The sequence below is a fragment of the Pseudomyrmex gracilis genome, unplaced genomic scaffold, assembly GCF_002006095.1.
Source record: "Pseudomyrmex gracilis isolate BER0280 unplaced genomic scaffold, ASM200609v1 scaffold_22, whole genome shotgun sequence".
NCBI classification, from domain to species: Eukaryota; Metazoa; Arthropoda; class Insecta; order Hymenoptera; family Formicidae; genus Pseudomyrmex; species Pseudomyrmex gracilis.
Window position 1 is genome coordinate 110,989 of NW_018020606.1, and position 25,511 is coordinate 136,499.

The window sequence follows — 25,511 nt, forward strand, 5'->3', positions numbered from 1 at the left end:
GATCGAATCTGCCAAATAGGATATACGCGTGTTCCTACGGCCCGCTCCCGCGTGTGCGTGTTACATATGTGTACGGGCGCGCGTGTGTGCCGCGTCGTGACTGCTGCACGGGATCGTCGTCGACGTCGTTCTCACCCGGCCAGGTCGGGCCGGTGAATCGCCGCGTCGCGCCGCGCCGGTGGATCAATCACCGCCCGCCGCGGGAAATTTCAGATCCGGTTCGCTTTCCACGGCTGACGTCATTACCGGTGAGTTGTTTTTGTCTTCTTCCCCTCCACCCACCCCCATCCCTTCCGCTCTCTCTTGGCGTGACCGCGATCGAACGCGAAACTGTTTATTTCACGTAGTGCAAACGGGAAAATTTCAGCTGAAACCGAAAAAAAGAGAGAGAAAGAGAGTAGAATATACGCACAAGATACACTTGTGCGTTTCTGTAATAAATTTTATTCCAAATTTTTCTAAGTTCTATTTTCTTGGGTTTTTTTTTGTTTTGTATTATTACGTAAGATTGACGAAGATAACAAACTTAATTGTGAAGTAGAGTGAAACTGGCTCTCTCCGGCAAAATGTTTTGCAGAGTAGTTCAAGTTCGGAGTAAATTCACTTTTCGAGGTGACATCTCTCGCGAATTCGGATGACGCGCGCTTTGCGGAAGGCAAATATGTTGTTTGCAGGATAATTTTCTCTTAATAACGACCTGCGCAATCGTTATTGCACCGCGTGATCACGCGAAAAGAAAATTAGTTTTGATTTACGACACAATCGCAGAGATGGTTCGCGGTATAAATTTTCTTTAATACGCGTACAAGTAAGACGTAAAATGTAATGATATCGATTCCGTATGCCGTGTTCTGCGTATTACGGATACCTCCCCCCGGTAAGTACGAACGGGGACGGGGAATTAACCGTTGATCGTTACATTGCGGTGGAACACACATTCGTTTCTTGAGGACCGTCCGTCTGGCGCGGCATTAATTAACTGGCAACGCCGTCGGGAGGGGAAAGAGTACCATAGCGTGCGTGCGGAATAAACGTGTGTGACGTATATGTACGCGTCAGCGAGAAAGTCGGTAATTACCGTAATTTAGCAGCAACTCGCGCGCGATCTGCAGTATGAAAACGTCCGATGAATACATCCGCGCAGCCTTCGGGAAGAGAGGCGTCATTAATAATGTCATTCTTGTGTAACGGTATTTCGCACTGTGTTAACAACGTTTGTTGCTATCTATCTTACTTAGCAAAGAACACGGCCCGCAGTATAGCCGCCGCGTACAGCGCCCAAGTTGACGAGAATACCGTAATTTCCGATTATCCTGACAAATGGAATCGCGTTCATCCGTCCCCCGTATAAATGGCTGCGAGCGATATTTACGCGCGCCTTGAAACGTGCTCTGTTGCGTCAGTCGTCATATAATTGTAACGAACTATTTTGCGCTATTTTCGTACAAGATACACTCCGAATTATAGAGAGTAGGATTTCTGGTGAGCAACATTTTGTTTTTTTTTTTAACCGAAAGATACGTAAAAGACTAATTTTGTAAAGTAATATAAAAATATAAACGGTAACAAACGATATTAAAATACTGCAACAATAACGTCAAAATTGTTTCTTAATAAAATTGTTCTTAATAAAAAAGAATCTTCTCTCGTCGAAATCGAAAGGAAACGGTTGGCAGACATTTTCTTCGAAGCGTATGGCTCGCTATACAATCGCTTGAAGAAATTCTGACCGTATGAAACTGGATGTGCCTGATCCTTTCCAGGTATAACGGCCTTCTAGTCGGTGTATAGCGCGTGTGTATGTGTGTGTATGTGTGGTTCTTATGTGACGTTGGTGAGCGTACAACAAACTCCACGCTACTGGTTCTATCACACGAGCTCGTCGTTCTTTCTTCTTTTTCGAGCATTCGAGAAAGGATGACTGACTCGAGCTCCACAGTTTATGTGTCTCTTTTCATTTGCCGTCTCTGTAAAGTTAGACGAGATGCAGACACGCTGAACTGGGCAGACTGACGACGGACGATTTTAGAGAAAGTTGAAACAAGGGTAGGCATATAATGAAGAACATATGTTCGTCGAAACCATTTTTAGAACGGTAATAACCACCGTCGATCATTTTTCCGTATATCGGAGTAGTTCGTGAAAGTATTAGTAGAAAACACAAACGTTATTTTGCAAAGTTTTGTGCAAACTATGCAACACGCGCACAATAATACGTTCACTTTGCAATTTTATAATTTAAACTGTACTTTTAAATTGAAAGTCAAGCTTTTTTTTTTACATTAAATTATAACGCGTACAACGTATGAAAGATTTGATATATCGATTTTAAGAGTTTTTTAGTTAAGTGCGCAGATGTGATTTAATTAACCTTAATTCCTGAAGTTATGGATATACACTGTGCAATTTTTAGAAATTTAATTCAAAATTTTAAAAACTTGAAAGATCAAAATTGAGATATAAAACGACCAAATTTTAAGTAAATTAAATTTTAATTTCAGATTTGATCTTTGACCAGCAAAAATTTTTTTTTCTATTTTGCCAAGCCAAATGATTTTTCCGTAATATCAGGAATTGGTTACGTCAGAGAGAGAGAGAGAGAGAGAGAGAGAGAGAGAGAGAGAGAGAGAGAGAGAGCAAAGTTCGGTTCATTTCAGTTCGTGGTGATCTTGTGCTACGACAGCAAAATTCCTTCTCGGCCATATGGCCGAATCAAGTTTCACAGAGTATGTCGTTGTTTTTTTTCTGAAAATATACATACATATATATAACATATTTTCTGAGAAAAAAAACAGATATTAATAAAATGCATTTTGTTTACCTATTAATAGCATGTTTTGTAAAATATGTGAATATTTTACATTATAATTCTGTTACGAGAACTTAAATCAGAATGAAATGTTCATTAGTTTTTTTAGAGAGCGAATTGAGGAAATTAAACTCTATTCCTACATATTTATATTCGCACATATATTTTCATCGCATTAATTAGTGCAATCGTAACGGTATTACGTAACAAAATAGTTGGCTTGGTAAAATCATTTTTGTGAAAACAAATTTAATGTAATAATTTTCTTATTACGGGTGAAAATATTTGTGTCTTTTGTATTTTGTATATATTTCATATTGTAAATTTACGAAACCCGCAGCACCTTTAATTAATTTTTCTCTCATTTCCGCATGTTTGTCGCGACCGCGAGAACATCCTCGGGCATTCGTCTCTCGTTCCCTCTCTTTCTCTCTCTTTCTCGTATATCCCGCTTTTATGGATGTGTTATATAGGACTCCCCGATATCGATCCGCGTTCCAGTATAAAACAGTCGACGCGACGACGAAGAGAGACCGAGAGGGACGCGAAGAGTGGGTAGCGACCGTGGCTAGAATGGGACTGGGGTACTCCGGAGGGAGAAAGCGTGGAAACGGACGAGAGGAGCGGAAGAGAGCGCGAGAGTGTGTGAGAGAGCGAGAAAGAGAGAGAGAGAGAACGAGAAAAAGATGTGGAGAAAAAAGAAAACGAAAAGAGACTATACGTATATAGAACGAAGACGGAAGAGAGAGATCTCTTGGCGACACATTTGTCATACTGAAAATTTTCCGTTTTACCGACACGATTTACGTTTCGTCTCCAAACAGTTGTGAATGCACGAACAAAACCGCCGAGAAAAGTGTAAAATTTTGTTTTATTTTTTTATTATTATTCATGACATACAATTTGATGCCTCAAAGGAACGAAAAGAGAGAGTCGGGTAGTTCCGCAACTATTAATTTTCATAGACAGATTATTATTACTCGGATTTCAAGTTCGAAAACTAATCCTGCTAGGATGCGTTCCGCACGAAAACTGGTTTTCAGCTTGTTGATCGCCAACGCGCTGGTTCACGGTACATAGTGTAGATGTTGACGAAGTCGAAGACCTGCTAAGTTTGCCATTAACCGATTTGTATGTCTAGTCCACTTAGGCACTTGAGATTTCGTCCTACATTATCGGATAAAATATCATTTGCGTTTATTATGAGATTTTAATTTTAACAATATTTAGAACTTTTTGTGTCTTTTGGTTACAATCGAAATTAATAATACACGCGGTTTCGCGCTTAAATGTTTTGCTTACGGAGTACAGAACCTTCGATAATTCAACTCTCGACGAGACGAGAGAGGGTCCTATAGCGCGCGAGTCGTCGGAGCTAAATGAGAGAAATGTGTCTCGTCGACTTCGCGCTCTCCTCTACCGAGCAGTTCAGCTTTAATAGCGCGGCCCCGCGTCCTGCGTGCGGACCCGCTGTCCGAACGTCATTTTTAGTTTAGCGGTGCAAGGCAGGTGCACACACGCCGTAGTGTGCACCGCCCGCTCGTAAGATACCCCCCGGCCCCTATGTGTGCGCGCGCGCGCGCGCGAGCGTGCGTTTTGATAACTTGGTGACGGTAAACGTGACGTAACTCCCGTGTGTTCCTCGCATCTCTGCCGAAAAAAATAGATCGCTTGTCTCTCACGCACGCCATCCATTCCGTGAGCTTGTCGCAAATAAGATCTCGAATTTACACAAGCCGAATTTTTTTCTTTAAAATATTTATTATCTTACGCGATTGCTATTATAATCGCGTTCGTCATTATTTGTCAATATTTCTTTTTTATGACGTGTGCGACGTCAGTGCTCCGAATTGTGTATATTAATTTGCGCGCGTAATTAATATTCATCGAAATAATGATTCCTCTGTATTTGACGCTACCAATCCGTTTGCAGAAAGAGAGATTGAGTTTCGATATATGTACAATTGGAAATCTGGTTTTTCTTCACAAAGGTGAAAAAAAAAGTTTTTGATGTACGTATAGAATGGAGTTTTGGCGATTGTGAATTTTAACGAATAAAGCTTCGAAAAGAGAGATATCCCGTTATATTCCGTAACGTTGTAAAGAATTGATCGTAATTGCTTTTCGACCTTAACTTCTGACGTGTTATCGAGAATTTCGAAACAAAACTGGAAAAAGAAAACATTTAACGATAATAAATTATAAAAATTCTCTTAGCGCGAACTTGCCAATAATAAAGAGGAAGGAAAGGCGTCGCCTTAAACTTGACTGGATGTTATGGAGCGATTAAATATATTTTCAAGCGATTGAATATACGTTTCCTGTAATTTCTCTTGTGTGCTTACAGCCATGAATTTAGCGTGTTTCCCGTGTTGTTTGATTCAAACGCCCGAATTTACGAACGTCGATTCCGCTCGCGTATTGCGTCACACTCGTGAGTTTGATTTGCTCTCGATTCGTTCTCCTTGAGCGTTTCTCTCTCTCTCTCTTTTTCCCCTTCTCTACGTTTTGCACATTGATTACTATTACTATAGTGCCGTTATAAATGCGGCGGTGAGAGCGCATAACGATGCCTATTGCACATCGCGTCGCAGACTTTTCCTTTCTTTGCGGAATTGCGGCGGGCGATCGCGTGACGACGGCCCGCTGTCTGCTGCTAGAACAGGCAGACAGCACACACCGCACGAACACGATCTATAACGTCGCACTAAAAGTCCACGACTTTATATTGCTTTTTATGGAACACGGTTCTATACCCTCGTTAATCTTAATCGCATAAGAGAGCGCGAGTCGATCAAACTCGCCCGCGTTAATTAAAAAGAAAATCTTAAACTGTGTTTCACTTTTCTCTCTCTCTCTCTTTTTTTGCTGAATTAAAAGCACAGAATTACGAGAATTTTTTTTCTATTAATATTATTATTTCATTTAAAAACTGTTTATTATTTAAAACTATTTTATTATTTAAAAACTTGTTCTTTACTAATATTACTAATTATTTTATTATTTAAAAAATTCCTTTTTCTAGAAAATTTCTCTCTCTCTCTCTCTCCATGTTTTCTTGATGTTTGATTTAGTTTGTAGAAAATCTTGTTAGTTGAAATATATTTTTCTGTTTTTCTATAGATCGTTCGTATTTTCCAAATCATACCTTCACGTGTACATATATTTACATATGTACGCGTATGTACATAAAATACTCACAAGGATGCATTAGCGCGTATCAGTTAACTTTAGTAGCGTAACAAAATTAACTCATTACCAAGTGCACATTTACAAGTTCACACTTAATCAAATCGATAAACCAAAAGAGATTGCTGAGAGAATATAGGTCTCGTTAGAATTTGAGAAATATCGCTATTTATATATTGTCACGGGATATTTTCACGTTGATAGAAAAAGACACGTAAATAAATTTATGCGCTACACGGAACCTGTGTGTACGTGTTCGCGTTTTATTATGCCACGTTTGTACACGTGCACTTATATTCGTCCACCATCTCGTCTGTTATTCGACATGAATATATGTATGTATTATCCCGTGTGCGTCTCCCAAGTTCATTTATGCTCGCCATATGAGACGAGAATTTATTATAAGTATGCAAGTCATGCCGTAATGTGTAACGAGATGTCTTCGAGATGCCCTGCGACGCGATTCGAGTCGATCATTTTCTGATTCCCGAGAAAATCCGAAAGAGAATCAAAAGCAGAGTTGGGAAAATTCAATTCCAACTGATTTTACGTCAAGTTCGCAATTTTACATCTTACTGTTTTTGTTTTCATTTTATTTCGTGTTGCATTTCTCTGCTGACTGACGTAACTACACGACGGGGAAGATTGAAAAACAAAAAAAAAACAAAAAATCAGATCTCTGGTTCTCCGCTCTGTAGCGTTAATAGACGCGCGCTTTGCGCCTTTGCAAAGGCACATGGAGAGTGAATCGGCAAGAAAATCAACTTCCCGTTTTGAATGTATGTACCTGTAATTGCATATTGCGCGATGTGCGCGCGTTCGTGTGTTGCCTTTTTAATCTCCGCGCGAACGATTGATACCGCCTCGCGTCATTGCAAAATAAAAGACACAGTAAACAGACTATGCGTTTCCGCGGTGTCATGACTCGACTGCTACGTATTCATGTATTCAATCTATTCGCTAAGTGGACGTATGAAAAACCGTCAATGATAATTGAGCGATATCGGTGACGAGTGTATTGCCATAATTGATCTGCTATTAAATGGTCGTGTCGGTTTGCTGATAGCTTTTCTACAAACGAAACAGTAAAAGACGAACGCGATTTCAGATGGACTCAAACTCGAAAACAACGCAACGGTCGCTGCATCTGCCGATATTTTTGAAAATAATTTTCCTGGCGAAGAAACACCTTTAGCTTTACGAGAATCGATATTCGAAATTGCCACAAACATTGACACATGAAAGATCCGTTGAAAACAGTTCTCTTTAATTGTTTATTTAAAAATATTACGTGATTTTTATTAATTCGCGCGCAACACAATTTCTAAATGTTTACTTTATTTCTCGCAAAGCCGTGTTCAAAATCCTCGCGCAGTTTTTCCCAATATTTTACGTTCCCAATATTTTTGTCTTACTGTGTCACAATCTGAAAATTTTACAAATTGTTTATCACATATTATAAAATATGTTGCGACTGAAATGTGAAATTTTCTATTATTTTTTCTGTCTGTTTCAGTTCACAATGCGCTAGGGGTGATGGAGACAGTGGGCAAGCAAGTTCAGGTAGTGAGTGGATTGGGGGTGGGGGGTCCAGTGGGCCCTGTGGGCCCAGTGGGGGCAGATCTGCATCATCATCATCACCCTCACCCGCACGCCCATCCTCCACACCCGCACACCCACCCCCACGGTCATCCCCACAGTCACTCGCTCGTCGGCGCGACGTCGAATCCTGGCAGGGGTCAGGCCCAACCACCGGTCTCGCATAACCAGCACCTACCTGCGAGGTCCACTCCCGTGCAGCTGCACAGGTAAGTTCTCTTTCCCTTTTTATGCGTCACAATTCATCGGAATCGTTGCTTTGGTTCGATTGGTTTTTCCGATGTGTGCGAAAGTAGAGTGATCTTCTACCATGAAACATTCCGAGACTGTCTGATACATACACATGTATTTTCTAGATTTTACAAAAAGCTCGGGATGAACCCGAGACGCTTGAAATGTTTGTCCTTATGCGATATTAATTTCATTACAAATAATTGCGCGCATACTTGCGCCGAGCTGTTAACTTTCTTCTCAATCCAGCGATTTAAATTAAAGAACGTTTATTTAACTTGCTCTTCTTTCTGGTTGGTTTTTTTTTTCGGGTAAATCTCACTCTTGACAATGGTTTCTCGCGAAAATACGACACACAAGAATGCTTGAATTTAATCGAGTCTGAAGTTCGAAATTCACACACACACGGGTCGCTCGACGAACCGGAGAACACGGATTGAAAGCTGATACGACCGGCAAGCGCGCGGCGTGTGTATTTTAAGAAGGAAAGTCCACAGACAAAGTCCGACGAATCGGTGTGATGGTCGGGAAGAAAGAGAGAAAGAGAGAGAGAGAGAGAGAGAAAGAAAAACAGAGAGAAAGATAGTGAGAAAAAGAAGGGAAAAATGACGGCGGAACGCGTGCAGGAACGTGCGTTCGACAGGTATCCGCCTACGAAAAAGAGAGAAAGAGAGAGAGAGAGAGAGAGACACACGGATCTGTGCGATGGGTATTCGTGAACGGAAACTCAAAAATTGCTCGTTTCTCAAACGTCCGTCTGACAGATCTGGATCCCGCTGGTGTCTCTCCCGCTTGAAAAGCAACCGCATACCACAACGCGAAACCATCTACCTAAAAACAAGCACATCTGTTTCCTACGAAACTCGCTCGTGCACAATGGACACACTAACCAGCGTGAATTTAAATGTCTCGGAATACTCGCTAAAAAAAAGGTCACGTAATATTTTCAATCGGATGTGCTCAGTCGTAAGACGACACGAAACTTCAGATAAGAAGCTTCTCTGATTAAAAATATTAAGACGTTGCTGATTAAATTAGATTAAAAAAAATATATATACTGAGAGCATTGACGTGACGTTAGTGTGCAGTAAAAAATCGCGATTTACGCAAGACAGACGCATCCGCGCCTCGTTGATTGAAGTCGTCGTCGCGAAGTCATACAGCGCGAGAATAAAAAGAAAAAGAGAGAGAGAGAGAGAGAGAGTTCTTCACCGTGAGCTCGTAGAAATATATTCTGTTGCGACGCACAATGCAGACGTAAAAGTTGATGTTACGTGGTCGCCGTTGTCGTTTATCTCGAAACACGCGCCGTTCTAATCTCAATTGCATCTTATAGTCGAGATTGATCTATTATTTTGTTAAAAAAAAAAAAAAAAAAAAAAATACACTGAAAGACACGATGATATTCATTCGAGATAAGATATATAGGGTTAATTACGAAGAACAATTTCTCGTTGAACAATGTCAAGTCAGTTAGATTATTCACTTCGTTTATTCATTTCTTTACTCACTTTTGTTCGTTAATGCGATGTTTTGTTTAACTCAACGAACAAATGGACAAAAAGAAACGAACAATTGTAAAGTGTCTTCTCGAAAACATATATACCGAGAAATTTTATAATTTGTACAATACAAGCACGTCCATTTAATACATATGTATTTCAATATTATTAAGGAATTCTCTTTCTCTGAAACTATGCACACGATGGAAATTTAATCGCCGTGAATCAAAATGACCGCATTCGACCGCAAAGCATCCGCATTCTGAAAGTTAGTTAAGAGTTTACGAACATTAAGAGTTTACGAACATTAAGAATCTAAAATTTTATTGTAACGTTTTAATCTCTATCTTTTTCTCTCTCTCTCTCTCTTACGCATATACATACAAACGCCATTCAAATGTACATTCGTAAGTGACGGCGCAATGCAAACGAACGCATTCGGTTTTATCCGTGATACATGCTCCGAACTTTTGCGACGTACGATTGCTTTGTGCCGCCGCGTTAATAAACTCTCTCTGGCTTAATAGTAAATGCAAAGTCATGTGCAATGATAAAGACATTAACCGATTCCGATTGTGTGTTGTTGCAACACGCGGTAGTGAAAACCGATCGTTGCCGCATTAGGTGTCCGGAAACTGCGTTTTAACATTTTGCGCCGTCAGACGAGTTTACGGAGTAAATGACGTACGTTCCCAGACGTCGTCTCTCAACTGTGTGTTAATTATATCTCAAATCCGCGTTTTTTTTTTTTATTTTTTTTTATTTTTTTTTATTTTTTACAATCCGAATTCACTCGAAAGCAAAACACTGTCGCTTCTCAATGTGTGCTTCAGAAGAGTGGTTAACCAGAGAATTATTAGAAGAGTCGCGCGTTTGCGTCGCGTATTGATCGTATTGCGTTGTGATATTTTCGGATTTAACGTCTTTCACGGGTCGCGCAATTTGTAGCGAATTTGCTGCGAAAATCAAAAAACGCGAAGCGTTTCGACAAAAATCGTCGGGAATTTTTAAAAGTAAAACCTACTTTCATAACCAGGAACATATATATATATGCGAGCTATATACAAGCTTCTACTTACATAAGCTTCAGCTTGAACTTAAGCTTCTTTATTACATAAGCTTTACGGCTTAGCAGAAGCTCCCATCCAGAGAAGGTCCCGTGTATAAATCTATTATCGACAAATCTCAATTGGAGTTCGAAACCGTCTCTCTTATCGATTTATATTGACGAGAATAAGGTTATCTTTTTATCGTTCGATTTTTATAGCTTTGCGAGAAAAAAAATCCTGCAAATAATGAACAGTTGTTGAAATAATGCGGACAATTCGATTTGTTGCCCGAATTAGTATGAAAAATTGGCGATACCCTTCTCGTCTCCGCCCCTCTCCATCTCTCTCCGTCTTCTTCGTATTACGCCTATGGTCGGTGTGTGTGTGTGTGTGTGTGATGTTTATGAATAAAGATATGAGATCATTATGACCTTTCTACACGGTGTCTTGCACCGAGATACAAAAGACGGCGCGCACGACGACAACGACGGACGACGACGAACGGTCGCTTTGTGAGGAACAAGAGAAACGTTGCGACGTGACGCGACTCCGCAGTTTTTTTTCCTTCTCCAGGTATATACGACGCTTCTACTTACACACGTTTATGTTGTCACTTGTGTGTATTGGCATTTGCAGTTAACGCGGTAACGCTAGACCGGGGGGGGGGAAAAAAAAAACTGTCGATTGGGAACAACAAACGTATGTATGTTACATACATCGGAGACCGGTCGCGATGCTAAATGACGCATTTACATTTCTCGCGGATATCTTAAGTTTTTTTTTTTTTTTTCCTACTTTTGTTTCGGGAAGCGTATACTACTCGCTCGTGCATTATCTTTTTACGCGGTATAATCAACAATATTTTTTTCGACGTTTCGTCAGCGTGTTTAAAAATAACACTATCTATTTGGTGAGTCAGCTGAATTTTACTTACACTATCGTACTCTCTCTCACACACACACACACACACACACGAGCGTTGCATAAATTTTCTTCTTTACGAGCGAAGATAAAAGATATTCCCACACGTATTCAAAGATGAATTTCGTCGATATCGAAGCTTTAGATTTTTACCGCGTTTTTTGCTTATCATCATCACACTTAATAAAAGTTACACGCTCGTATCAATATGTATGTGTGTATTTTCCGATCGAGATATACATAGGATTGTGACAGGATTTCGTCAGCAGATTGCTCGTTCTTTACCGAAATAACAACGCATTGAAGTATATCGTCACGTATAACTACAAGGAGAGAAAGAAAAAGAAAGAGAGAGAGAGAGAGAGAGAGACTGCTAGGAAAGGTGAGATATTTTTGCTTGAGGCGATCCGCATGAAGTTCTGGCCGAGGGAGTTATATAAGTGTCGCGCGGCTTAGAATACACTTTATGTGTGAACTGCGAGCCTCTCTTGGCTCCATTTGTATCGTATTTTAAGCCTAAACCGCACAGTCGAAGAATGCGCGCGATACCGGAAAATTTCACCAACGTGGAAATCGTCAAGTTCAAAAGGACGACGACCAAGATTAGACACAGAGAAGAGCTTATTTCGTACGAAGCGCGATTACTTGGTTTTTTTCCTCAACACATAACACAACATGCAATATTACCAACTCGGACAAGAGACTTAGTAGTGCTTCTAACTAGACTCGCGCGAGTCTAAAACTAAAGGAGTCGCGCGTATAATTTGCTCGTTAATCAAAAGTAAAATTACTTAAAAACTTTGTTGAAGACGTTTTTATTCAAGAAAAAGTTACTGTGCAAAATATAATGCTGTTGTATCGCGTAAATATGATAATACGCAATATTATGCGGGTGTTATGATGTTATATTTAAATTAAAAACACATCTCCGGGGCGAGCTAAGTTGTTTTTTTTTTTTTTGCACGCGCGAGCTTATTTTGTTAAAACTTTTAATTGTGCAAATGTATATGCGCATTATGTTGAATTTATAACAATAACTAATTTTGAAGTCACGTCACATACATCTTTTAAAATATTTTTTTTTATACGTGTGTGTATTTCTTAACTATGAATAATCTGTTAATCAAACGAGAAACAATCTCGAATGAATAATCTAATAAGTATAATATTAAAAACGAAAAAAAAAAAAATACGGAATGTCGTAAGATTAATAAGACGTGACTCATTTCTTTCGCGGAAAAAAAAATATACAGGATGTTCGATCATCTGCTGAGAGCCGAGTCTTAATGACAGATTTATTGATTAATTAGAACGTTGTGTCCTAATTGCCACACGTATGTTTTTTGCGCGATAATGATGATGTTAAATATCACGTACGTTACGTACATCGAACAATTTTATTACGTAAAAACGTTCTCGAGAAAAGAAGAACATTTTGCTTCTGTTGTGATTTTAGTCGGTTTAGTTTTTTTAGTACGAGTCAAAAAAAAAAAAAAAAAATAAAGTTTACGTATCTACGTGAGTTACGATATCGCACGTTCGTTTTCTATTTGTATCGAAGATATTGAAAACGTCTCTCTCTCTCTCATGTGAAAACTAAATTTATCTATCCGATCTCTCTACGGAAGGCCGCCGGGGCACTTGCCAGGTGCCTCAAAAGTACAAAGTCTTCAATGGCATTATCTATATATCTGTGTGTACAACGTGTATATACCCGGAATAGTTACGTAAACTCACACGTTCACATATTTTCCGTTTGTATATCTACGCGTACACTCTTTCACGATAAATGTGAGATCTTATCGTTCGCAATCGGGAAGACACAAAAAAAGTTCGGAACGAATCTGTGATCACAGCCTGAAATATTTTTATATAATTACAATTGAGGAGTGAACAAAATTTTTGATTTAAATGAAATAATTATTAAGAAACGTAAGCGAGATCGCGCGAAGATCTAAAGAATTTATTTATCAACGTGAAGACACTTGGCTTATCATAATATTTACTATCTTGAAATACAGAATTGCGCCGAGCAAAAAAAAAAGGAAAACAAAACATGTTTTCCTTTTTTTTTCGGAACTTTTGGATATGAATGTCCGAAAGTACCGAGTGTTTTGTATGTTTACTTCGAATTTTCTGTTTATTTTTGTTTCTATTTTTCGCAAAAAAAAAAGAAACAAAAGAGGAATTATTAAATCTAGTGACAGAAAACTTTACGTTGCAATGGAATATTTGATTAGAGCACGCTTATAGATGTCGCAATTGCCGGGGCGTTTATATTGAGAGCACTGTATATTTTTCTTTACCAACACGTCGCGCGCAAAATTCCACTATTAAATTCAGAGTTCAGTGAATGCAAATTCAAATAGCTTTTCAAACGCGAGAAAAATAATAACAGTAGAAAAGCGATCTCTTGTCACACTCACTTGAGTGAGGCTGAGTTTTTTTTTTTTCATATTTTTTTTGTTGTTTCAATCGAGCGTTTTCCAAATTAACGAAAAGAGATTCGAAGCAACGCGCGCGCACACGGGAATTTCACGAAATCGCGCGCGCACACGAGAGACACACATGTGGCGCACGCGTGCCCATGCCCGCTACTGCTACCTGTCGATTCTAACCTTAAACGTCAAACAGTTTTGTACGTTGATCTTTAACCTGGCGCTCTCAGTCTCGCGTCCAAGATCCACAAGTGAAGTTATATTGTTGTTGTTGTTAAATATACATTCGATACTGGTGAATCGCAAAATTTCGCGTGTGTATCCATGTGAGAGAGAGAGAGAGAGAGAGAGAGAAAAACCGAGCGGATCTTTTTGGATATCGTCGCCTCGGGAAACGGTGAAAAAAAAACAGCGGAATGTGCGTGAGGAGAATGCGGCCGGCTTACACGAGAGATCGCCCTGAAAGCCAAGGTTACGAGTTTGCACGATGATGTAAGCCCACATACGATTTATATTATACCGTTAATCGACGATTTCTTTTATTTATCTCGTGGCGAACTCCCGCGTCGCGCGGTCGCGCTCTGAAAATTCTAACCTCCTCCAACGACGCGAGCACGTCCGTCAACCACGTGAGCCACGACGATCTATTTTTAAACGTGTTTACTTGCTGTGGAAATAAAGAATACGAACTCTCGATGCATATGTATGTACACATGTTGTGACGTACAAATGTTTTTTATACTAGCTAATCGTTTTATAACGCGCGTCGCGGCAATGTTAACCAAAAATTGTTTTGTAACGGCTCGTTAAAGTAATGAGCAATTATTATTATTATTATTGGATTGCCTGTATTTGTGTTTGTAACATGCCACGATTTGTGTTGACATGTTCGTCGAAGCACGCGTTCTCAAAGTTTCACAGTAACGCGATTCATTGATCTTTCTCGAAGGTATTTAGAATTCGCCAAGTGATTTTCGTCGTTGGATTTTTTTCATCTCTCGAACGGAAACTCGTCTTCAATGCGTAAACGCAAAGGATCGGTCCGGTCGTAAGTTTTGCTCTCGTTTTTCGCAAGGTTAAAAAAGACTCGCAAAGTCTCTCTCTCTCTCTCTTTCTCTCACTTGCCGCATTCGCATGTTTTTTTGACGCGTTTGTTTAGGTTTTTTCCTGGATCAGATATCTCTAAGGCCCAAATATCATTTTAAAGCATTTGCCCTTGTCGTCTCTGTGATTCAGACGCACAGCACGACGCAGACGACACGCTGCCCTCTGCTGTGTTCCACCTTACTTGTCTCAAACACAACACGTCTAGACAAGAGTCAACTTTTTATTGCTAGAAGTTCAATGGTGTTTTTTTTTCTTTTTTTTATCGAACACGTGATCGTATATTTTCTTTTTACGAATATTCAAACACGGAGCGTGTACGGGATTCACGCGGGAAAACGAGTAAGGTTTAAGTTAGGTTCGTGTGTTCTTTGGTTCTCTCTCTCGATAGACACCGGTGACGGCCGACGGAGACGCGAAGGAGAAGAAAGAGACGAAAGGAGAGAAGACGAGAGAGCAAAACGCCGACGTTAGGTCAGGTTAGGACGTTTGTACATATAGATTATGAATCAGACCGTCGCCGTTGTCTGGTATAGAGGAAAACGATATAAATGACGAACCAGAGAAGAGACGCGATGAGAGAGAAGGAGAGAACTAGTCGATGCGATGATGATAAAGCGGTGACTTCTATACACGTGTGTGTGTGTGTGTGCGCGCATGTCATTTACGTGTGTCTGCCGTTGACGAGCCGCGTACGAATATATATATATATATAAGTATATGATGATTCCGCCTCATAGGCAGATGTAATCTTCGCGTTCCTATTTGTGAACTCGCTCGATAACGGCTTATCAAGAAAACAGTTTGTTCCCTCGCGTGATAAGGATCGGCGAATGGCATATACTACATTTTGACAGTTCGAACGTTGTTACATATGTGTTCGTCAATGGGGAAGATTTTCACGTTCGTGAAGTGTGTGAGAAAAAAAAAATAATTTTTGAATTAATTTGATCTTGAGATTTCGTTTGATTTACACACACACCGATTATTTTGTTATCATCGCACTGATATTATCATCGACTACGTTCGACTTTTAACGCGACCGTGTCGTTTTTCGTTCAACTTTCGTTTTTTTTTTTTTTTTTTTTTTTTTTTTAAAGAGTCGCACACATTTGTCCCTCGTTTCGTCGAACGCGACGGATTTCAATTAAAACTAGCCAGAAAAAAAAAATTATCTTTTCTATGAAGATTATATTTTCTGACAACACAATAATTTTATGCGAACATTTACGCGGTTGACATTATTTTCTACTAAAACATTCGTTATTTTTTTTAGTATTTCTCTCTTTCGCGCGGTGTCATCACAATAACGTACACGTTCAGACGTGACGAGAAAAGACAATCTTGTAATTTTTAACAATAACCGCGACATTTTATGTCGGGAGATGATGTTGATATTTTTTAACGCGCGATTTATCTCTCTCTGTCTCTCGCTCGCGCGCGCGCGCGCGCGCGAACAAAAAAGTTCGCCCTTAAATTGCATAACTTACATTTACACAACGTCCGCGTATTCGCAACTGGTACGTCTCGATGTCGTAAATAAATAGAGAATATTGCTCTCTGGAAAAAAGAAACGTTATTGTAAAATATGCACGTGCGAAATATGTACGTTAGAACGAAGCAGTTGCGTACAAATGCTTTTTTTCTCGATAGTGCGGAGAAAGTAATGACAAAGCGAATGTGTAAAGACGTGTAAAAACAAAATTAAGAAAAAAAAAACTTCGAAAGTATTCGTTGTTCGCGCGCAAGTTTCATGCATATTGATTTGTTGCAGAAATCGTGAAATTTCTGTAGTATCGAAGAAATATTTTTTTGTTTTTGTTTTTTTTTATGAACGTTGCAGCAATTGATTTCTCTCTCTTTTATGAGACAAAGTTGAGAGAGAGAGTCGAAATTTAATTACAGAATTACTTTGGGAGATCGAAGAGAGAGAGTGAGAGAGAGAGAGAGAGAGAGAAAGAGAAAGAAAAAGAAAGAAAGAGATTAAAATTAAATAAAATTAAAAGTGTATCTTTGAAGGAAATGCAATTTGAAACTTATAAGTCTCATTACAGTTAATTCAATTGAAGTTTCGCCGAAGTAATATCGACTTTAACAGGTACGACAGAATATACATCATCACTATGGATTTTTCATTCCCCGGTGACAATATTTCACGATAAATTTTATTCGAAACGTTTTCGAGTAATTATTAATATCGGTTTACGAGTAAATAGTTTAATTATTGATCTTAACCTCTCCCGGGTGTTTATTCGCGCTGTTTGTTGTACGTGTACATTTCGCAGGACGTGCGGAAAATCGGCGAACATTCCTCTACACGCAGAAGAAGACCATAAGGAAATATTTACTATTGTCGAAGAAGCGTTTGATTGCAAACGATGATAAATATTTATGTATGCGAGTGGTATAAAAGGTATATAAGAGAGAAGAGTGTGTTAGTGAAAGTAGAAAAAAAGAGACGGACAAAAATGAATGAAACTTTTTCTTTCTTCGTCCTATCGTGTAGGCTCGCACTTAGCAGAATATTTTTTCGGGAATTTCGAGACCCCTCACGTAAAAGATAATGTGTATGTGTGCGTGTGTGTTTACGAATTCTTCGTACTAGTTCTCTTTCGAACCCTCCGTTTACTCCAAGACCACGACACACGATCCAAACGTGTGTTCGGAAGCAGATGGTTTCAAGTCCTTGTGTGTGGTGAAGTTTTTCCAGCGAGAAAAATTCTCGAATTAGAATTTCGCGCGACAATTCTGTAGTACGGGTAGCGTATTTTTGCTGAAAATACAGTGGGCCAGAAATATCGCGGTTGCCGGCCGACGTTATCTCGACCGTTTTTTCGCGTCTCTTCTCTAGCGTTAATCCGAGACTCTTCATAGCCGAGGAGAGCTGTGGAAAAATAGGTCAAATCGCGGCAGGTATGTGTGTGTGCGTGCGTGCGTGCGTGTATATATACTATATGAGTAAATATTTATCACGACACTGATTGATATGTGTCTAAGACCGGTAGCGCTATTAAGAAATGAGAAAAGCATCGATGAAATCGATCGGTCGTTTGTTTAAAATGGGCTCGTTGCTAATGTTTCTCTGTTCCGCGGAAAAGGGGAAAGAGATTCTGCGTTCGAAGTTTTTCGCGCTTTACTTTCGCAAAAAATATGATGAATCGTTCGGATTTGGTGGTGTGGGTGCGTTTTATAAAAATTTAGCATTGTCATTGATAACTGGACTTCATTGTGCTTCTTCTTCCGCATCTCTCTCTCTCTCTCTCTCTCGCGTGTTTCACGAGTTATGTATTATATAGCGTGTACACACATACACATACAAACACATGAGCTATCGATCCTAACGCTTCTCCCCCTCTTCAGTTCTGCTCTTTCTCTCCCCCTCTTCTTCTCCCCTCTTTCTCTCTCTCTCTCTCTCTCACTCTTTTCTCCCTTACTTTCGCGAAACGGAATAAGATGCACACATAGTGATACGCGATGACGACCTCCCTCTTCTTCCGATACTAATGTGTTCTCTAGTTTGTTATCGTTATTAAGATCTCCAACTTTGCTTGGTCGTGTTTCACCTCTTGCAACGTCACCGCGCTTATAATTTATTTGTACCGTTATCAACCAATAACATTCAACTAATTTTCTATTTATTTAAGTAAAAACAATATGATACTATGTAACAAACGTGATACAACATTTTGCGTTTAACAATGGGTTTGTATATTTGAAACTTCAAATTTAGCTTGAAATGTTTAAGTTTACACAAGAAAATTCGTTACGTCCTAGATTAATGTGTGATACATTGACTTATTTTTGGAATTCATAAAAACTATTGATTTTCTTCATCTCCGTTTAACTTTTATCTTTTTGTGTTTTCAATTTTTCTTCGTTATGAGTGATGTTTTATTTCTTGCTTTTGTTTATACATACGTATATATAGAATATAAATAGAAAAGATAAATTTTTTTCTTGTATTGCAATCAATCACACTTTTGTATTCAAATTAAACATAAAAAAAACGTCACGAAATATAAAAGATATCGTACACATATATTTATATATCTGCTTCGTATGACCGATATGATCGATGCTAGGAGCACGAAACTGCGCGAAACGGAGCCCGAGATAGCCGAAACTTAATGATTCGCCGTAAAGTGAAACGTCCGCAGCGTCGGCATTGCCGTTGACGGGCGCAACGACGATGACAAGGTGTCTGTACGTATGTATGTGTGTGCGTGCGTGCGCGCGCGCGAGGGTGCATTCATATGTGCGTGCACACGCATATACACACGCAAAACTGTCGCTCTCTTCTTCGTGCTGACCTATGCACGCGCGCGTATAACGAACGCTATCGCGCGCGCATCACTCGTCAGAGGGAGAAAGAATAGATGACACGTCATGGTGGGGGGAGAGAGGAGTATATAGCGGCATCGGAGCAAGAGGGGAAAGAAGAGGGTTCTCTCTCGCCTAGAGGTGGGAGGGGGTCAGTGACCGTTACGTCATCGAGAGCCTATGGTCGAGGAAGAGCCATCGGTCGTCGAGCGAGTGCCGATTTCGATCGGCCGCGGATTGAAAGGACAGGACAACGTTTCCACGAAGCGACCAAGACCCGCCCAGAGGCGTGAAAATTATTAGACCATGGCAGAGTTCGTTCATTCTCTCGCGCGCGCGCTCGCTCGCCTAACTGGACAATGTTTTTTCGGAATGACAGAGAACACAGGCTCCGAATTAAAGGAAGAAAGAACTTATTTAAAATACATATAGATTGTTTTTAGAACACTTTTTTCATCTTTCTCTTTCTCTGTCAATAAGAACAAGAATATTTTTTATCGCTAAATCTGTCTCGCTCTTTGCTCATCTTCTCAATTTTTCAAAAAACAGCTCGCGTATTACGCGTTATTGATTGCATGTGTAATGGCTTGTTTGTGCAACGCGTATCTATATACATACATATATATATATATATATCTTCGTACAAAACAAAATGAATAGAGTGTCAGTAAGAGCGTTTCGGATGTACAACTGATCTGCTCTATTTCGCGTTCGATTTACGACGATTGATCTCCTCTGTGTAACACTCCACTGTTATTCTAGAAGAACCTGAGAAATATACAATTTCAAAGGTATCACACAAAAGCGCGTCGATAATTTTGACAGTATCATTGTAGATTTATCTCATTTATTTAAGTTTGTATGACGTAACTTTCAAAATTGTTTCACTAAATATTAAACATCCTTTTTTTCCTCTTTAAGAATTTCAACGTCGCATCGCGTTCGGATGTAAATTGTAAGTAACGGATCTTGCTGTTGGTGATATGTGCGTCTTGATACGGACAACGTATGCGTCAGACACGTGAAAATATAGACGCGAGGTGCAAGGTTTACCGAGAAGAATACATTTTACTCGGTCGTGTGTGTGTCGCAAAATGTATTGCTGCATTTATATGTCGGCGATTTCTGATCGTCGTCGTCGTCGTCGTCCCGTTTTTTGTAATAGTACATATCCTCGGCGCTTTTGATCGCGACACGCTGCTAAAACTCGCCGATACAAGCGTTTCGCAACACGCGCGACGCTATACCTGCCTACCTACGCTATACCTCTGCACGGGAAGAAACGAGCTTATTGTTTGCTCCGCTCTGTGGTCGTGGACCCGACTATATTTGAAAAGTATCTATGGTTTTTTTTTTTTGTTCATCTTGTTTATCTTCGTATACGTGGCTGGGTTATTTCAAAACCGACAATTGCTCTCTTGTTCGCGAAATCACGTCTAACGTTGGTGCGTTTTTCGCGATGCGAGCTCGTGATACGAGTTTCTTTGGAAATTCGCACAGACATAAATGAATGCGTGCGTGTGTGTGTGTGTGTAACTCAGGACGAGAAGACGGTGGAGCCAGGATCTCATCTATTCTCCGTTTCTCGTCTTGTTAAGGAGTCGGGGAGGGAAGAGAAAGAGAGAGAGAGAGAAAAAAATAAGAACAGCAGCAATCGTGGTCTGAACAACAAACTCTCATCCGTCACCGATTAACCTTCCACTGTAATCCGTCGGCGAGCGACGCGGGTAGGAGAATCCCGGCCTCGGCGCTGTGTTTGATGAGCTTTTGCCGTCTCGTCGTCGGTAACATTCGGCAACAACGGCAAACATGTGCGGCAACACCGCGTTCTCCAAAGCCGAAGAGCAGCCGAGAGGCGCATTCACCCTTCCGGCGGCGACGGCGACGGTCGTGATGCGCCTGCGCGTCGGGACCGACCACAGCAAAGCACCGACACGCGGAATTGCGCGCGAGCGCCTCCTGTCCGTTCACCCCCTTTTCTTCTCCTCTCTTTCCCTCTCTTCGCAGAAAATCCTCAAAGCTCCCACCGCGCGACTGGCGCATGCGCAGTGTTATTCTGCCACGTGTGGCGCACTGCCGCCGAAATGTCGTCGCTGCTTGTCGCCGTCGTCGGCGAGTGCGCTGCCGCGCGAACCGCCAATCGCAACCCTATTCCGGCGCGAATCGTATTTTCGACGCGTCACGCGATTGGCCCGGGCTTCTCGACCGAACACTATAATTTCTTCTTCGGTTCTGGTACTTTTCTCTTTCTCCCTCCTCCTTTTCTCCCTCGTTTCTCCTCTTTTTTTCTTTCGATACTTCCTCTTTTGCCTTTTTATTTCGCCCTGTCCGATTCCTTTCGGCTTATATTTCGGCGAGTCATGCGGCGGTAGCTCTTTTCTCTTCACCTAGATCTAATTTTGAGCGACTTGCATATACCAGTCGGATTTGTATGCAAAACCGAAATAGATAGAAAGAGAGAGACAGATAGATTATATGTGTGTGTGTGTGTGTGTGTACACACACACACATTTCCTCGTGAGGACGGGCTTTTGCCCTGTTCTTGGCCGCGGCGAGAGAGAACGGCGCACAATGACCATGTCCGTAGCGGTAATTGTACCTGCTGCAGCGAGCGGCAGCAAGTTCGTTCTTAATTAGTCCGGTGAGATGGAGTTACGTTTACAGTACTACGGACGGGACGCAATTTCTATCAAGTTGTTGCGCAATATTAAATTATAGAAAGTGTTTTGTGAGATAGGGAGAGAGATCAATGATGTGCTGCGCGTCTGGCGCGCGTTTTATATCTCTTATATCGTTAAAACGTAATATACCTCGAAAGCGAATTCCACGTCATTTTCGAAACAAGCGGATTATCGGAACGTATTATCGGAAAAGTCTGCGTTGCGGATCGAAATAAACGGGAATCCGGACTTTCGGCCGTTGGAAGAAAAATCGGAGGAGGAGCCGCATCACACGGAGGGGGGCCGCGCGGATGTCGACAATTTCTCACGATGTGTCCGCGAAAGGGTCAGGACTCGCTTTTCTCGCGTTCGATCGATGGGAAACCTTCGAAACTGAAAATATACACGCGCGCGCGCGAAAGAGAAAAAAAAAGAGCAAGAGAGATATCACGAGCGAACGACGCGAGAGTAGAGACGCGAACCGTCATTTATTTGCGCGAAGAAGAACACGAATCCTCGCGGTCAAGTCAAAAATACACACACGCACGCACGATGTTTCGCATGCGGGTTGTTTAACCCGAGACATATATATATATCGGCTTTATGAGAGAATTCAACGACGAGCTTGGAAACGATTTCTTTTCAGCGAAACGTGATACGTGTATACGCGCCATCACGCGGATAACTGTTTTACTTGGGATAGGTAGATGATGGCAAGAAGTAGTGCCTTTTACCGCGCATCTCGCCTGGGAACAACCTCAAGCGGAGGTATTAATTTGAGCACTGAGTGGCATTAACCTTTCGCCGATTGCCGTTTTTTTTTTTTTTTTTTTTTCAGTTTGTTCCAGCCTCATTTTATTTTTAACAATATCGACATTTTAAATAATCCCAACCTTTTACCGGTGTGTGTGTACTTGTCAGTCTTTATATCGAGGTTTGAACGGCGGGGCAAACTCATTGCTGATTGATGAAATGATACGTTAGCTTGTTAAATTTGCATGTCGCGAGATAGATATCGCGCTCTCTCTTTCTCTCTTTCTCTCTCTTTCAAAATTAATACTCGAAGGTATTGATCTCATTTAATGTGAACCGACGGTCGGTTCCTTCTTCGGTTCGCTAATTAGTTCAATTAAATTAATAACCGCTGTGCGGCGGCGCGTCGAACAGGCACGGAAGCGGAGAAATTGCATTTTTTTGCTATCACATTTTTTTAAATTTTGAGTTAACTAGATCTATCGATTCACTCGTTAATTGGAGTAGACGGTTTTTTTTTGTTTCTTTTTTTTTTTTTTTTAACCGAATATCGGCGAACTAAACCGCACTTTTTTTCAAGCTTTTGTGTTTTTGCAGCATTTAATTGTAAAACGTAAATGCACACCAAGGTGAATGTACACATTTGGAAAATATACACGTACGTAAATAATTTATCTAAAAATTGCGATATTCAACGTGACGAAATACGTCATATGAGTTACATATTTCTAGATACACAGTTTAAGAAATATATTGTGCATAATTTTTTTCTTTGATTTTCCGTTATATTTTATCTCCGCGTGTCGCATTCTCGGTTTCCCGGTTTACGCATTCAAGATTGATTGTCGGCAGTTTCTGTGTTTTTGATTGCGACGTCGCGCGGTATTTTGCGACGAATTCGTCGTTATTGTCCCGATCCGATCGGGAATATGTTACATGTGTGATATACGTTCGGAGAAATTCCGGTTCCGGCAATTTTATCTTCTCGTTCGCGCGATCATACACACATCGCGCGAAAACGTGAAGGTAATAATAATGAGCTCGTTTAGTAGATCTAGTTAGTAGTTACCATCGTCGGGGTGTCTCGCGCTAGACGCGAATTAAAATATTATTAAGTCACGACTTCTCTTAAGCTCTCTCTCTTTGTCTCTCGTTCTCTACCGACAACGAGAGAGAGTTATATTCTCGCGTCCGCCGACGTTAAGGCCGCTTAAGCGATACGATTTTAGTTCGCAGTTATTAGAGGATCCGTGATGAAATAGTGCGCGAACGCTTGCCAACATACACGGTGATTCGAAAATATCAGAGTGCGAAGCGTGCGTATTATTTTCTCGAGTTTTTTTTCTCGACTAAAAAATGTATGCGCGTATAAAATAAATATATCTTGGGAAAAAAATGTCGGATTATTATTTTTTAATAAATATTGAAAAGTGACGAGAGCAATTAACGCTTGTGCTACTCGGCAATATTGCCTCGGCTATTCACTTTGGAATATATCTAGTAGATCACACGTTGATCCAACGAGCCGAAGCAGCTTTTACCTCACTACGCTCTCTCGGTCGTGTATATACATATATATATATATGTGTATATATATATATATATATATTTTTTTTTTTTTGCTTCTACATCGATAACGCATAAGAACGTTCATCGCGCGTACTAGTCTGCGAATACAGTGTGACAATTAAATTCATGCAAATATAGAACGAAAGAGAGAGAGAGAGAGAAAGAGAATGCTTTCCGGCGGTGTATGAATTATTTGGTTGTCGTTGAGTTTATACACTGATTAAAAAAAGGAGAATATCTCTCTCGAATATGAAGTAATAAGTAATCAGTAAAATGTTGAGATTGAGTGAAAATTTTATATCTTGGCGCTTACGAAATCTTCGACGAGTTTTGTTGAAAAAAAAAAAAAAGAGGATATCGATCAGTTGTGTGAAGGTGTTTAGGCCGCTGTCAATCGTATCATGCTTGACAGTTTTCTGATCCAATAAAATTGGATCAACCGTGTATGTGACATGTGACAGTGATACACGAGCCTGATAAACAAATCATTGCGACGTTTTTCGATATGTAACAAGGCATTGAATGATTATTTCGCGTATGATCAAATCTTAGTACTGATAACTTGAATCACTCTGTGTGTGCGTGTGTATGTGCATTATATACATATATATTGTTTTTTTTTGTAAATATTTTATATATATGTTTTGTCAGACGCTACAATATAATTTTACATTATATTGTAGTGTCTGTTCAAAATACAATACAATGTAAAATCTATGTTGATAATATTATAAATTATATTATTTTGTATTTTATCAAAAATTAGAAAAAACAGAAGTTTGACGTGTAATTGTAAATTTAATAAGCCGTCGTTTCTTTTCTTTATCATTTGACATCGGTTTAAAAGTTTTTTTGCATATTACGTAATTTTGAATCATTTTTATTCCGATGTGCAAAATATAAATCTGACGCAACATGTGACTTTTTCAGGCCGACACAGAACTATGTCAACATCAAGAGCAGCAGCCCAGTGTCTCCGAGAACGGTAGGAACGGGAGCGACGTATGTGCAAGGTGGTGCGGCCGCATCGTCCGCGGCGGCAGCGGCCGCGGCCGCAGCCGCGACTGCGGGCGGTCCCATCGTCGCCACCGGCGGAATCACTACGAGCAGCGGCGTGGTCGGCGTTTCGAGTGTTCTGTCTGCGGGAGGCGGCGGTGCGAACAACAGCGGTGCGAGCAGCGGCGGTGGGAACAGCGGTGGTGCGAGCAATACCGGAGGCGGCGGCAGCGTCGGTGACCGAAGTGGAGCCGGCGGTGGTGGCGGCGGTGGTCCCACCGGCGGCGCTTCTTATGTCGCAGTGCCGATGCCCGGTAGTCTCCGTTACATCCATTCCTATCCGCCGACCTCGGTGACGGCGTCGGCAGTGG

At 40.6% G+C, this 25,511-nt stretch overlaps 1 protein-coding gene across 1 annotated transcript in view; it reads left to right on the forward strand.

Annotated features, from left to right (window-relative positions):
- The first annotated feature begins 166 nt into the window (after positions 1–166).
- Positions 167–25,511, forward strand: part of LOC109851961 (homeobox protein B-H1-like) — a 27,023-nt gene continuing 1,678 nt past the window's right edge. Inside the window, exons 1-3 of the mRNA XM_020422612.1 lie at positions 167–248; positions 7,515–7,806; positions 25,075–25,507. Coding sequence (XP_020278201.1) covers positions 7,535–7,806; positions 25,075–25,507 — 705 coding nt within the window. The 5' untranslated portion in view covers positions 167–248; positions 7,515–7,534. The remainder of the gene's footprint in view (positions 249–7,514; positions 7,807–25,074; positions 25,508–25,511) is intronic.